Source organism: Mustela putorius, unplaced genomic scaffold (genome assembly GCF_011764305.1).
Source record: "Mustela putorius furo isolate JIRA1106 unplaced genomic scaffold, ASM1176430v1.1 tig00000430_pilon_pilon_pilon, whole genome shotgun sequence".
Lineage (NCBI taxonomy): Eukaryota > Metazoa > Chordata > Mammalia > Carnivora > Mustelidae > Mustela > Mustela putorius.
Window position 1 is genome coordinate 2,028,776 of NW_025421377.1, and position 15,362 is coordinate 2,044,137.

Sequence of the window (15,362 nt, forward strand, 5' to 3'; positions counted from 1 at the left end):
TTAGCAAAGCTGAGAATCGAGTCCTAACTCTCCAGTCAAGGCTTCTCACTATACCATTGTATTTAACAAGCATATGGATTCAGCTTAACTCTGCACTGTGGTAGAAAATGCAGCAATAGAGATGTTCATCTACAATTCATCAAAAGTAAAGCAAACTACTTTTCTCTTTATTCCTCATAAAGAATGCCATCTTCAAATGAGTATGATCATCTTAGACTGAACACCTACTCTAGTACATCTCAGTCCCCCAGTGAAAAGGGGTCCAAAGACTAAACACTTACATTAGTGAAGTCAGGTAAATCCAAAATATATGAGTTATTTGTATATGTTTCAGAGATAAGCTTCCCTCTAGCAGTAAACATGCAAATTTGATTTAATATCTTGAGTTGATTTTTCTACAGTATCCTTTTAGATTTCTTCTGCTTTGCACATAAAACATCTTAGCTAATGCAGCGCTCACTGTCTTTATCCTTCTTAAATTCCACCCCCCTCCAGGGGTGCCTGGGTGGCTCAATCAGTTAAGCAGCCCACTCTTGATTTTAGCTCAGGTCATGATCTCAGAGTCCTGAAATTGAGTCCTGCTTCAGGCTCCCAGCTTAGAGGGGAGTATCTTTTTTTTTTTTTTAAATTTTAAATTTTTTTATTTTTTATAAACATATAATATATTTTTATCCCCTGGGGTACAGGTCTGTGAATCACCAGGTTTACACACTTCACAGCACTCACCATAGCACATACCCTCCCCAATGTCCATAACCTCACCCCCCCTTCTCCCAACCCCCCTCCCCCCAGCAACCCTCAGTTTGTTTTGTGAGATTAAGAGTCACTTATGATTTGTCTTTCTCCCAATCCCATCTTGTTTCATTTATTCTTCTCCTACCCCCTTAACCCCCCATATGGCATCTCCACTTCCTCATATCAGAGAGATGTTATGATAGTTGTCTTTCTCCGCTTGACTTATTTCGCTAAGCATGATACGCTCTAGTTCTCTTCCTCTCCTTCTGCCCCTACCTCTACCCGCATGCACGCGCTCTCTCTCTGTAAGTAAATTAAATCTTTTTAAAAAATGTCCAGTTTTATTAAGATATAATTGACATATATTATACTATAAATTTAAGATTTACAGCAGAACGATTTGGTATATACATATATTGCAAATCCACACTTTTATCCTTAAGGAGTACAAATTAATATTATAAATTACATCTTTACCTTAAAGTATTTGCTACCTCATTTTTCTCCATAGAATTCTATGGATAGTTATTATCAGCAGATAGTGGGGTGGGCTATTATTCTCAATATTTCTTCTCTCCTTCTTGTCAGAGAATTATACTTTTCACTCTACTGACTTCTGACTTGGTCATGTGACCTGAAATGTTCCTTCCTTGCTGTGGAGGATTATATTTCCCTGTTCTGTTGAACTCAGGTGTGGCCCTGTGGTTTGCTTTGGCTAATGAGTATGTGTGACATGCATCACTACTAATCAGAAGGTTTAATGGCAGTGCACAGTTCACCGTATCATTCTTGTGCTTCTGCCAAAAGACCAGCCTACATAAAGATTTCACCATTACTTCACTCCCAGAGTGAAGACAACATGGACAGAGCCACAGTTGACCCACAAGGGACATGTAGCCTGAATGAGAAATCAGCACTCAGGGTCATAAGCTGCTGAGATTCGAGGGTAGTGTACTACCACAGTACACAACCTAAATTCATGTGTGAACACTTATGGTACATTAAGTTAACAGGTTTTTAATGAAGAGCTTATTTACATTAATTGTCCTGCCATATTTAACTTTAAAAAATATATAGTATAGAAATATAGCTATATGATTTATTTAAAATAATTTATTTCCTATAATAAAATACATACATACACATACATGCATTCATTCATAAACGAAAGCACTGAAAATACTGAAGTATAAAGAGTCCCTGCTGGAATGTCCTCCAGGAAAGTTATCTTATCTAATTAGAATTGCTAAGTCACTGGCAACAGCCCAAATTTTAGAGCATCCATTTAGCTTTAAATCCCAGTTTTATAGAATGAAACATCTGGTGGTTAGAGGCAGGCCAGTGCACATATAAGCAGTGATCTTTCTTTGAAACATGATTGTAGTTAAATGGAAGTTTCCAGGGGAAAAAAAAAATAAAAAGCTTTTTCTATTTTTTAACAGTAACAACATCCTGATAATCCAAAAGCGCATGCTCATAGTGATTTATATTCCCCTTTCCCCAGCTAGCTCAGAGGTTAAGATGAGAATCTCAGTGCTACCACAAAGCTAACTGTCCTCATTTTTGGTAAAAATAGAAAGGAAATCTCATTATAGTTAATTTTTTCTGCATCTTCCCTCCAAGCTTTCTAAATTACCTTCAGAATATTCATTAATTACATTAAGATCTTATTGGTATTATTTTGGGTAATGAAAAAGTACTTGTTGTAATTTAAAAATAATTCACATAGTTTATCTGATGCCTTAATATCTTTTACAGGCTGGAGGACTCTTGTAATGTTTATATACATTGAGTGGCCATTCATTTGGGGGAAAGAAGTATGATTCTTATGTAACACTGAGACCTTTCTTGACTCATGCTCAAGGATTTCTTTTAAATAACTTGAAAAATTTTAATTTTACAATTAATGGAAATGCATTTAGACCCCTGAGTATAAAATTTTAATAACTGTTATTTTAAAGATTGATGTTTTTTATTGTTACTAACAAAAGCTGAGTGCTTATATGGCACCATTAATTTCTTACCATGTGTCAGGAATTGTGTGCTACATTCTTTCCACATTTTATTTCATTTAATCTAGAATAATCCCATGAAATAAAAATTAATATTTCTAATTTACAGATGAGAAAAAATAGATGTATAGGGTTTCCAGGATATACCTTATTAAATAACAGAACAGAGAAAATTAACTTAATTTGAAGGCTGTTTTCTCTCTCACACATTTTTTTTTTGGGGGGGGAAGGGAGTTTCCACAGTATCGTCTCATTTTATCTTTAATAAAAAATCCAGGTGGTTGGACTTGGACTGTGAGTTTTCTAATTCATAAGAATACAGCAACACTTACGGTAGGTAATTAGTACATTTGGATTGTGCGTGGATAGGATGCTAATCTCCATCCTTGAATTCCAAAAGGTTGGAATAATAATTTGGGGGAATCACACACACATTCTCTGATGAAAAAGACTTAATAACATGTGTGTTTAACTTTCAATCCAATGTTTTAATTCATTTATAAGGGTAATATCATGTACCGCAAAGACCAAGTTGTATTCCTGATCTAAATTACCTTATTTTCTAATAAAGGAGAAAACTATTTAAACAAATGATAGAGAAAAACTATCATATGCGGGATGCCTTGGTGGCTCAGTCATTAAGCATCTGCCTTAGGCTCACGTCAAGATCCCAGGGTCCTGGGATAGAGTCCTGGAGTCCTGCATCTGGCTCCCTGCTCAACAGGAAGCCTCCTTCTCCCTCTCCCACCCCCCTGCTTGTGTTCCCTCTCTTGCTATGTCCATTTCTGTCAAATAAATAAATAAAATCCGAAAAAAAAAAAGAAGAAAACCATCATATGCAAAGATGTTTATCACAGTATTATTTATGATAGCACAAATTTTAAATACTAAAAGTATGTTTAAGTAAATAATTGTGTAACCCTATGATTTATGGATGTATGTTTAACTGACTTTGTGAATAGTCTACAAAAATAGAAAATTATTTTCATATTTTAATGTTATATGAAAAATAACATACAACAATTTATTTTTACCAAAACCTATATGTAAAATGGCTGAAGATTTAATGGAAAAGCGGCATAATGAGTACACTAAGAATTCTACACTAGCAGAGCTGCAGAAAATTGAATTTTGTCTATATGTTAATATGTGTTAGAATCTTTTTGTAGAATTTTATAATATAAGTACATGAAAAGGAGGTAATTTGTCATTAATGTCTACCTAAAAATGAGTTGGCTTTTCTTATAAATCAGATAGTATTTTGAAATACATTTCTTTTTTTTTTTAAGCTTTTATTTGTTTATTGGACAGAGAGAGATGCAGTGAGAGAGGGAACACAAGCAGGGGGAGTGGGAGAGGGAGAAGCAGCTCCTCGCTGAGCAGAGAGCCCGATGAGGGCCTTGATCCCAGGATTCTGAGATCATGACCTGAGCCCAAAGGCAGACGCCTAATGAATGAGCCACCCAGGCACCCCTGAAATACATTTTTAATCATAAAATTAAATAATTAAATAGAGCCTTTTATGGAGAGAAGCAGAGCTTGATGCTCTGCTAAGAAAACAACAGTGACAGCCCTGAAAATTCGCTACTTACTTCTTCCATGGGAACAGAGTTAACTGATATCCCAGCTGCAAACTTTCCAGACCCGAACTGCATGGGCACCAGACCCAAGTTTCCCCCAGCAGCTTTCAGCAATAACGGAACATAGAAGCAATAACTGAACATAGAAGCAGTCCTAGGACCTGTCCATTCCTGCAGGACTAGGTAGGGGCTTCTCTAAAGGACAACTCCTGTTACATAACTCTCACTGGCCTGGTCAACACTTTATTGGAAGTGCCCAGGAGTCTGAGACTCCTCTGACACAAACTGCTCTCCCCACCCCCCAGTCACCCGAGAGCTGTCAGACCACTACTATCTGAGGCCCATCTCAGCTTACTTCCACTTCCTCCTATTTATCTTACACAGCATTTCTCTGAAAAATCTCTTCCACGTCTAACTCATCTTGGCATCTGCTTCTTCAACATTTCTGCTTCTCACGCTTTTTTAACGGACAGCACTAATTATTTACTAAAGAAAATTTTTGAGTCACCTACACCAATGTTGGTTTGTCTTTTTTTGCCTAAGCTATTTTAAGACATGACACAAATCAATCTGTTTATATAAGTTATTGTATGTGAAAAATTACTTTAATGAACGTATTACTCTTCTTAATAAAACAAGCAAACGTTTTTAACTAGTAATAACAAACACAGGCTAAGTAAAACAAGGTATGTTATACCATATAATTATGAAGAAAATTCATCTTTATCGCTAGAGAAAAATCATATAAGTCTATAGAGCAAGTCAATCAATTAATATAAACTATCTTTCATAAAAAAAAGCTTGACATTCATCAGGGTTTGCCCAGGATGGCTTTGGTTTACACCTGTTGTCCTAGAACAATAATAGCACCCTCTTTCACTCACAAAATGGCCTCATTTGGAAGATAAATTATATAGCCAAACTTTATATAGTTCATATAGAGGTGACTGCAAATGTCCTGGTTCTGACACCTGGGGAAAACTCTTCCATTCATCTGTTTAAATGATGGAGAAGAAACTCCAAAGCCAGGCCTCATTTATGAGCTGTTGCTCATAGAAGATTAGTATTTATTTATAAATACCAGATATGTTTCTATAAGCATAAGTCAAGCTACAGGTTCTAGAAGAGAAACATACCCCTTTTAATGTTTCTGAGTAGAAGATATCCTAATGCCAAAGCCTACAGGAGCTAGCTTTTAAAGAGTAGTTAGAGCTATTGATTTTAGATCTGAAATTAAAAGTTGAGAAAAACACAGTAAAGAATAAAAAAGAGAATTTTGTTTTCTTTTTTCCTTTAATTTCTAGCTGCTAAATTCTTTTGTACAGACCTTTTTTCTATAGTTGTAGCTCTGAATCATTTTTATTATTTGTAAAAGTTAGTAGGGAAACAAAAGAAGTAAAAGTATGACAGGATTATAGATCTGAACTTTCAGAGTTTTAGAGAGGTGAAATGATAGTCCACTCAATTGGATGATTTTTTTTTTTTTTAACACAGTGGAATATAGGATCCATCAGTTAACACACATAGAGGTGAATACTTAGGAAATTTGAGGAAGGTAGAGGGAGCCTAGCCCCGAATATTAAGTAAATGTGTTCCACCTTGTGTTTCCGAAATGTCCAGGGCTTACCTCTCCCATGAAACTGATCACATTGTATCTTAATTAACTACCTTATTTATTTATGACCTTCTCTAAGCTCTTCAAAGACAAGGGTTAAGGTTTTCAGTGTGGTATCATTAGTACATAGCCCAATGCCTAACACATAGTAGGTGTCCAATAAAAATATTCATTGAATAAATGGAAAGAATATTAGATCTCATCTTGCTATTTGCAGCTAAAATTACAGTGAATCAAGGAAATAAATAACTAAAAACTATAACTGTTGGCCTTAATAGGAGAATTTATTATTATAGGTAATCTAATATAAAATTAATTAAAAAAAGAAAGTACCTTTCTGAAACCAGAACCAATCTCTCATAAATAAAAACAAATTTTTTTTCACAGTAACAATATGGCTTATACAATTACTAAGAGGAAATGTAGTAAGGTAGGTACAAGTTTTATGTGAAAAATAAATGAAGAATAAAAAAACAGAAAAAAAGGCAAAGTAAACATTTTGGCTATTAAACAAGATTGTTAATATATTTTCCCCAAATTAGCTTATAGAATTAATGAAGTTTTAATTTGAATCCCATAGTTCAGACATTAGAGGTTAAAATAATTATAACTAAGTACAAGAATCAATATGGGAGTTTACAGAAATTAATGAAAAAGGGAATTGTTAGGTGAAATTTGTCCTGCCAGAATTAAAAAAAAAAAAAAACACATATTTTAGAGAAGAGAAAATAAACCATAATTTTCATTAAGTCTATTAAAAATGACAACTGGGTTGAAAATATATTAAAATAAACACTGAATTCTCTATTGTTCCAATTTATATATATAGATCTTGACAGAACAGAAATTAGTCTTAGAAACAATATAATTCTTCATGACATTCATATTCTCTAAGCCTTCGATGTTCTTATGCATCAGATAAATTCTATAAGTGGGCTAAAAACTTTGTAAAGTGGAGGCTGATTAAATTAGAACACATATTAAAAGATCTTAAAATTAAGTTGAAGAAGGAAATGGCAATTAGTTCCTTTGAATGCAGAAAAATATGCTTTTATTCTAAGTCTTGGGATTACAAAATGAGAGATTAAAATATTTTCATTGACATAAGGATACCTTCAGACCCATTCACTTAAAAAGAAGAGAATCCAAATGCATAGAACAAAAACAGCAAAACTATCTTTCTAGTCATTCCAGGTGTGACAGTTTGAAGGTTTTTCAAAAAGAACTCTTACTAAGGAAATGACAGACACAAACATACACTCATAAACCACCTGCACAGAACCACAAATTAGTTTATAGAACATACATGTCAGAGTAACACTTAAATTTAATCTAGCCAATACGGTTACTTTGTTCTAGTCAATATGGCTATTTTGTGGAAAAGCCAATCTTTACACAAAACACTCTTCTTCCTGTGTTGGAAGATTATTTTGATAATTATACATAACTAGGATGAGTGAGAGTTGAGTAATGTCCCTGTGGTTAAGCAATTCACAAACTGTGCAACCACAAGTAACAGTCCTAGAAATCTACTCCAATATTAACTTGTCCAGAATCTGATTCTAGCAGTCTTAAAGCTACCTGGAGAACCAAATCACCTGATCATACCATATTAAATGGTATGATCAAATATTAAACTATTTATATTAGATTAACTATATTCCAATCATAGACTTTCTGAAATGCCCAGGTAGTTGCAGGTTAGAGTGCTTCTCTCTCCTTAATGCCTAGCACAATCTCTACTACTGTGTTACTCAATGTTTTTGTCTAAAAATAAGGAGAAATTTTAAATCTCAAAATACATTTTATCTGGGAGGAAATGGATTCCTACAGTTTGGAAGTTCACTATTAAACTAAATGATACAGACTACAACAGGATGTTGCTATTTTATTTATTTATTTTTTGATATTTTATTTATTTATTTCAGAGAGAATGAGCATACGAGAGAGAGAACATGGAGTGAGGGGCAGAGAGAGAAGCAGACCCCCCCCCCACTGAGCAGGGAGCCCCATGGAGGACTGGATCTCTGGGACACCAAGATCATGACTGGAACCAAAAGCAGACAGCCAACCAACTGAGCTACCAGGCACCCAGGATGTTGCTATTTTAATGCCACAGGTTAGATGACCAGAGTAAAGGATCTTTCAGAAGATGTAGGAATACAGTTTTCAATTTTAAAAGACCTATTAAACTGTGAGACTCTACTGCTGGCCACAGACTAGTAATGTTCTCTCTCTCTCCAATCTATCTGTCTCTCCTTCACTAATACAAGACAGCTGACAGCATTCAGTCTTTCCCCAGAGTAGCAACTGATGCCTGCTTCCTTGATGTCCCCATGATAGCTCATCTAGAATTCTGAGTAGCAAATATAGCATTTTATAACCAACATAAACTACTAGAGTTCAGATTCTCTGGAGACAGGGACTCTGTCTTCTTTGTCCTGTGCATCTAGCATATATTCTTACATATATGCCCCGTATTCAGGACACAAACACTATTAGGAAACGATTCTGTCTTACTTACCACTGCATCTCCAGTTGTTAGAACTCTGCTTAACACACAGTAGGCACTGAGTAAATATTTGTTGAATGAATGCTAATGCTCAATAAATGTTTACTGAGTGAATTAATAGCTAAGACTATTTCCTGAAACATGAGGCTTCAGTTGGTTAAACTATTTTAGTACAAATAGAATTAGATTCTGAGATATTTAAAAATAGAAAGAGACATAAATTTCATCTGCCTCCGACAGAGTACAAGAACTCTAACAAGCTTCTGCTTGAAGAAGTCTAGTGATAAGACATCCATTATTTTGTTAGAGGCCTTTAGTGTTGAAAGAAAATCTGCCTCCCCATAGCTTTCCCTATTCACTTATGGTTTGTTTGCTATACCTATGTGTAATAAATTCAACCATGATTTTATATAGCATCTTTAAAAATAAGTTGCTATCTGAGTCCTCAAAAAAAAATTCTCTGAATTCCAAATTATTCCTTTTAACTCTTTAACCTATGATATTCTTTTTAGATCAAGTGTTCCACTTTGTTGAAGTTTTTCCTAAAATAATTAATCTAGCACTACATATAATATTCCAGATTATGTGATAGGTACACAGTAGATTTTTATGCTTACTATGCTTCTACCAATGACATCGTCTGTTCTTTCCTTTCCTTATTCTTAACATCCCTCTTTTCATTTTTTTCTCATTCATCTAGAGTCATGCTATTTGCTGTAACTTATATTGCATTTGTAATCTGAGAAGTGTGAAAGAATGCAGGCTCTGGGCATAAAACACATGGACTTGAGTCTCGGATTCAGCATTTAGCAGCAATAAGATGTTCAGCGAGTTCCTAAAAATTGCTGTGCCCCAGCTTTCCCATCTGCAAAATGGGGAGAACAGTATTTAAGCAATATTATCTCTACATACTTGACTGGTTACTTAACTAAGTATAACGTTCTAGGTTGAACATTTATCTTTATAATTTTGGAAACATTTCCCCCATAGTCTTCTGGTACTGTGATGAGAAATCTCATGGCTCTCTAATTTTCTTTCCTTGATTGAGATCTTTTCTAACAGCAGACAGTTCTGTTCAACCTTGGAGTTCTGAGTGTATGTTTCCTTACTGTGACGACAAGATGTTTTGGTTTGAGTAATACCATAATCTAGGCCTTGGCAGTGAGTATAAATGACATATAGGTAGTACTCATGTCTAGTCTATTCACCACTGTAAACCCAGCGTGTTGCACTGTGTATGGCTTGTAACAGGTATTCAAGAAATATTTGTTGATTAAAAGAATGAATGATCTCTCTGGAATCTAAAACGTGTCTAATAATGCATAAGGATTCAAGGACTTTACTGTAATTGAGACAACTTTAACCAGTATAAATAATACTAGAATCACTGTAATTCTCAGAATATCTGTTGTTATATCTTTTCAGTTAAAATTTTAAGTGCTATGTACTTGGCACAAATTTTCTCTCTTGGTCTTGAAACAAGCTGGAAAGGAGAATGTCATTTCCATTTTCACAAATGAGAACTCTCTGCCTCAAAGATTTTCCTGAAATCACCCTAGTGGGAAATGGTGGAGCTAAAACCAGAATTTACATTCTAATGGCCAAGTCCAGGATTCTCAAGTGGTACCTGGTGTATATGTGAATTATCCTCCTGAGGCCCATACATTTAATTTATGCCCACCTTTCCTCTTTCTCTCATGATAGTCATTTATCATATTTTGATAACATCTCAAGAGCCTTTTTTCCCAACTTTTCCACCTTGCTTGTCTCCTCTCCTTTGGGACCCTGCCATCATTAATATTTTCTTAGACAAATTCTAATCACCTTTATATAACTATAAAATATTAGATTAGCCTATTTCATGATTGAATGAAAAGTCTAACATCTGCTTTTATTGCTTAGGCAGAGGTATGTCTGATAGTATATAATGAAACAAAATAGAAGAGGGATATAGCTAAAAGACTATATACACAGGGGATTTTTCTATTATAGTATTTGCATTTTAGTTCCAAAAGAATTTTGTCCCTTGGTTCTTTGAATATTTTATTGTCATGGAACATCATTACTCAGTAATTTTGTCCTCAAGTTTGCATCAGTGTTTTATTAGAAAATTAAGTCAAAACTCTAAATGCCTAAAGAAAAATCATTCACTACCACCTCCACAAAATACATTATTGAAATTACTTGAAAATAATACATTTTATAAAGGAAGTGTATTTGAATATTTTCATTTGGGCAACTGACTGTTAAATTGTACAATTATTGACTCATGAAATTGTTTGGAAAAAAACAAGTTATTTTCCCTGGGCTCTCTCAAATATAACTGCTTAGTCAAAGCTTATCATAAATTACTTCTTAGAACAACTAAAGCCTCCAAGCACTTTTTCAACTCTCCTTAAAAATCTGATTAGAATTAGATTTTTCCAACGTTATAAATAAGTCAAATCTAGCTAAGAAATTTTAACCAACTTCTCAAGATGCCATGGAGCCTCACGGAGAATGAAACACAGGAACCATGAGTACAGCTTTCAGTTACAACAATAGGATAGGCTTTCATACTTCAGCAATATAAAAATCAATAGTGTCTCTCCTCTATGCATTTGATGGAAACTAGTGAGGAAACAAGCTATTGTCTCTGATTAAATATAAGAAATAACAAATTTCAGTTTGGTAAATTCCCAAATAGGTGACTTTGAAGATTTATTTTAGAAACCAACATAAGAAAACAGAAGTCTCATATACAGAACCATTTATGATTAGTTTAAAAGAAAGGCCCTTCCAAACAAGGAGAAAGGGAGATGAAAATATAAATGTAACTGGCTTATCCATGTTGACACCAGTTATCTCCAGCTAAATATTAATAGGGTAAGAACTTCACCACACCTGTAACTACTTTAAAGTGAAGATATAAACTCTCATCATGGAGGCTCTGACAGCTAATTATAACAGAAACATATAAATTTATTTTTGAATATTCTTTTATTGATTGGCCAGAATATTCCAAATTACTTACACTATTATGATAAAAATCAATTATTTATCTATTTTAACTGCATAACACTTCTCTCTCATGGACTCTTCCATATGGTTAAAAAAAAAAAAGTACATGAAATTCTAATTAGAATTTTACTCTTTAAAACTGCAAAGAAAAACCAATAGAGCAACCATTGAGTTGTTTTATGTTTTAGTTCAAATCTAAAACATATTGATAATGAAAACTTGTAGAAATCACAAATGATCTATTGCCTTTCATTTTCTAGATGAATTAAATGTTTAAAGAGGGTAAGGAGTCTTGACACAGATCATGTCTCCAGACTTCCAGAACCCATCTGTGTCAGCTATACTACATAACTACCTCTGAACAGCTTGAAGAGAGTTCTGGAGCCAATTATGAAATTGTAATGTAAATATCCTCAAAACCAAAAGATGTTATGACTTTATTATTTCTTTAAATGGTTTGTTTTAGATATTTCAGTGATCAGCTTGTCTATTAGGTTCCAAGGGAAACTTGCAGTTATAATGGCAAAGGAGCATACAGGTTGTTATTTCAGAAACCCACTGGGTAAATCTGTTTTTACTTATGAGAATACAGATTCATTTGTAATATTATGAAGATGCATGAAAACACTGACACATGATCAGCCAAAATATCTTCTATAATTTGACATTATATTCAAAGAAATAAGTGATTATGATATGACTTATATGCAAGAAATAATTAGTCAGTAGTATGTTTGTGTCCATGCAGAATGAATTTAAGTTTCTAGGGAGAAAGGTAAATAAACTAAAACTGTAATACTTTAAAAAATCATATGTAAAACATTTTCTGGCAAGTCTAATATTGCTTAGCATACTTTAATCCATTCTCTGTTTTTGGAGAGAAGATATAGTTGTTCTATCTGCTGATAAATATTCACTCTAGCTATGTAGTAAAATTAATCATAATAATTTTGTTTTAGTAATGATGCAACTAGTTATAAAGACATGTTTCCATCTGCATAGTGATTGCGTTTTACTCGAGTTCTAAACAGTATCACATAATACAATAATATAATGTTAAATGTGCATTCATATAAAACACAGTTACATGATATGAATAGTATGTCCAAGACCATAATAGAGTCTGTGTCTTAATATATTTTAACTCCTTTCAACCACTACTCTTATATCCAGGTGCAATACCTGGGCATTTTATTTTTCTGTCAGAATGATTTCAAAGTTTTATTGGAAGATATTACAGCCAAAGGAGCCCAGATCCTGTTCCTGTTAAACTGGAGGCTTGGGGTTGCTAATGTCTCTCTCTTTGTCTCTCTCTCTTTCTCTGTCAAACACACTTACACACACACACACACACACACACACACTCACATTCAAAAATTATTCAGATAGCTCAATAAAATATACATGTCATCTCTAACATAAATATAACACCCTCTTAACCCTGGTTTTTAAACCATATTTATAATCTCTCTCCAAATAAAACTTTCGGTTTTTCCAGAAGAGCAAAATAATAATAATAATAAAGGGAAAAATCAATATTTACTTATAGAAAAGCATCATACATACCATGTTGTGTAACAAGTCTCTAAAATAACTTTCTCTTTAAAATGCAGAATTATCCAGAAAGTTCATCAATGATATTCATTGACTAAATTTAGTACCAAAATCATTTCTACTCCCCATCCTAGGAACTGAACCTTTACTAGTTTCCACTGTGTCAAGTCAAACAAGCCAAAGCAAAACAAAACAAATCCAAAACTGAACTGCCTCCTATGCTTTCACACACAGGCTCATCTCATCCTATCTGAAAATAAGTGTATCTAACCAGAAAATAAAACGATGGTAAAATATTGCGCTTGTGCCCAGAGAAATGCAAATTACTTAACTTAGAATGATTTCCAAAAGAGAAAGAAATGAGGGGGAAGGGGGTTGATCCCAAAGAATAGTTTTAAGTCCTTGAATTTACTCACCAGTTTCCCAGATGCAGGGTCAGTAACAAGAACATGAGCCTCACCACTCTACTTTGACTCCACAGAAGAAAGGGAGAGAAGAGAAAAGCTTTCCAAGAACCCATCAGGATCGCTTTGGCCGCTCAGTTCTCCAAGAGAGGACTTTTTCTCCACCTCAGCACCAGCCAGGAGAGTACGGTGGGGATTAGTGTGGCTCGGCAGTACACCTCCCAGCCAGGTAGGATGCGACTCCCAGCGGAATTGAGCCGGGGAGCCAATCAGACACAGAGGATGCTGGCATAAATTATCTGAAAAAGAGTTGGACCAATCTACGGCCCAAAGAGGCGGGGCTTCTCCTACTAGAAATCGAGCCCAGTGGGGAAAAGGGCTCCGTTTTTCCCAAAAGAAAAACAAACCTCTTCTCTCTCTCAGCCTCAGAGAAACGTTTGCGTGGCCTTGACAGATTCCCTCCCTGGGGAAAGAAGCTTCCTTCTCCCCCCTGGCCTTCCCTCCTGCCTGCCACTATTTCGGGGGTCCCTGCCTCTTTTTCTCCCGCGTTTGAATTCGGAGTCTGCCTTCCCAGAGAGACGCGTGGCAAGCTTACACAGTACCTAATCTGTTTTCCCCAGGCTCACGATGGTTCTGCTAATTTTTGTTAATTATCGTTGTTAATTGTGAGTGTTGGGCGTTGTCTCATTTCGCTTTGCAGTCCCGGTACCTGGCACAGTGCCCGGCACAAATGAGCTCTCAGGAGATGCTGAATATCTAATTGAATGAATGAATGAATGAGCGGGCTCGGTGCATTCCTGATAATCACGTTTCCACCCCCCTTCCGCTGCCTTTATGAGTGAAAATATTGGCAGTCTCCTCTCTCAGGGCACTAAATCATGCTCCGGAATAATGCCTGGCAAGAACTATCTCATTTTACAGAAACATAAAGAAAAATTCTATTTTAAAATGGTCCTCTTAGCCACAGGAGCTGAGACCTCTTACATGGGTAATCCTTGCTCTCTGCTCCCTCTCCAGTTGCCTTCCCGTTTGTTGAGCTCCCGTGTTTGGTACCTAACTTCAGAGGCTCTGCTTTGAGTTTGCAGCAGAGCCCAACAGTTGCCATGGCAACCAGAAGCCTCTGGCAGCCTGAACAACTGTAGAGGCAAGACAGTGGTGGTGCTGGTTGTAGAAACAGGCTGTCTCTGCCCAGCCATCTTCTGCCTTTATGCCTTCCTCAATCCCTGCTTCCCACTGAAGCCACCTGGAGGTGAGGTCTTTGGTTGTCTTATTAGTTACCCCACAACCCCTTGCAATTGACCAGTTTCAGGGTGAGCAGGCAGATAAAAAGAGAGTATTTGTCTCCAGGCAAATAATTCAGGGCAGAAGAAACAGTGTTTGTGCATAAGCGTAGGGTAACTGTTGCTACCTTATCTTCTGAAATCACTTAAAGGAACTGGATGGCAGTAACAAGGTTACAGATATTTCCTGGCCCAGAATAACGGTGCAGTGCCGGGCTTTTCTCTCCTCTCTGACTGACTCTCCATCTTTTTAGTCTCTGAAAATAGTATTGACCTCCTTGTTTTCTTCTCCTACTAAACATTAATTAGGCAGCATTATTCTTTTCAACAAAGCATGTTAGTCAAGGTAACCCATACCAAATAATTTATTTAACAAAAAAGTTTCATTATAATAGATTCTGAGGTGAATAAATTTAGTTAAAAGTTGAAGTCAATATAAATCTGAGTAGACTTTCTTTTTCTGCTTTAATTAGGAATGTGCTTTGTATAGTTATTTAACTGTTTCATTGGATGCCCACACTAATTCACTGATCTGATTAGCCAGGGAACTAGAAATTAATTCACTAGAGGTATGTAGTGAATAGCAAACACTTGCCTTGTTACTCTTTGCATTATGCTAAGATTAGGTAAGATTTTTGCATATTTTAATGGGGATATGATACTGCATAGT

General features: G+C 35.3%; 1 protein-coding gene across 2 annotated transcripts in view; it reads right to left on the reverse strand.

Annotated features, from left to right (window-relative positions):
• The window catches only part of GABRG1 (gamma-aminobutyric acid type A receptor subunit gamma1), a 75,512-nt gene extending 61,067 nt beyond the window's left edge, over window positions 1-14,445 (reverse strand). Inside the window, exon 1 of one of the 2 annotated variants that reach the window (XM_004764908.3) lies at window positions 13,425-14,445. In XM_004764908.3, coding sequence (XP_004764965.1) covers window positions 13,425-13,528 — 104 coding nt within the window. In that variant the 5' untranslated portion in view covers window positions 13,529-14,445. The remainder of the gene's footprint in view (window positions 1-13,424) is intronic. The other variant, XM_004764906.3, reaches the window with a different exon arrangement.
• Between the last annotated feature and the right edge of the window lie 917 nt (window positions 14,446-15,362).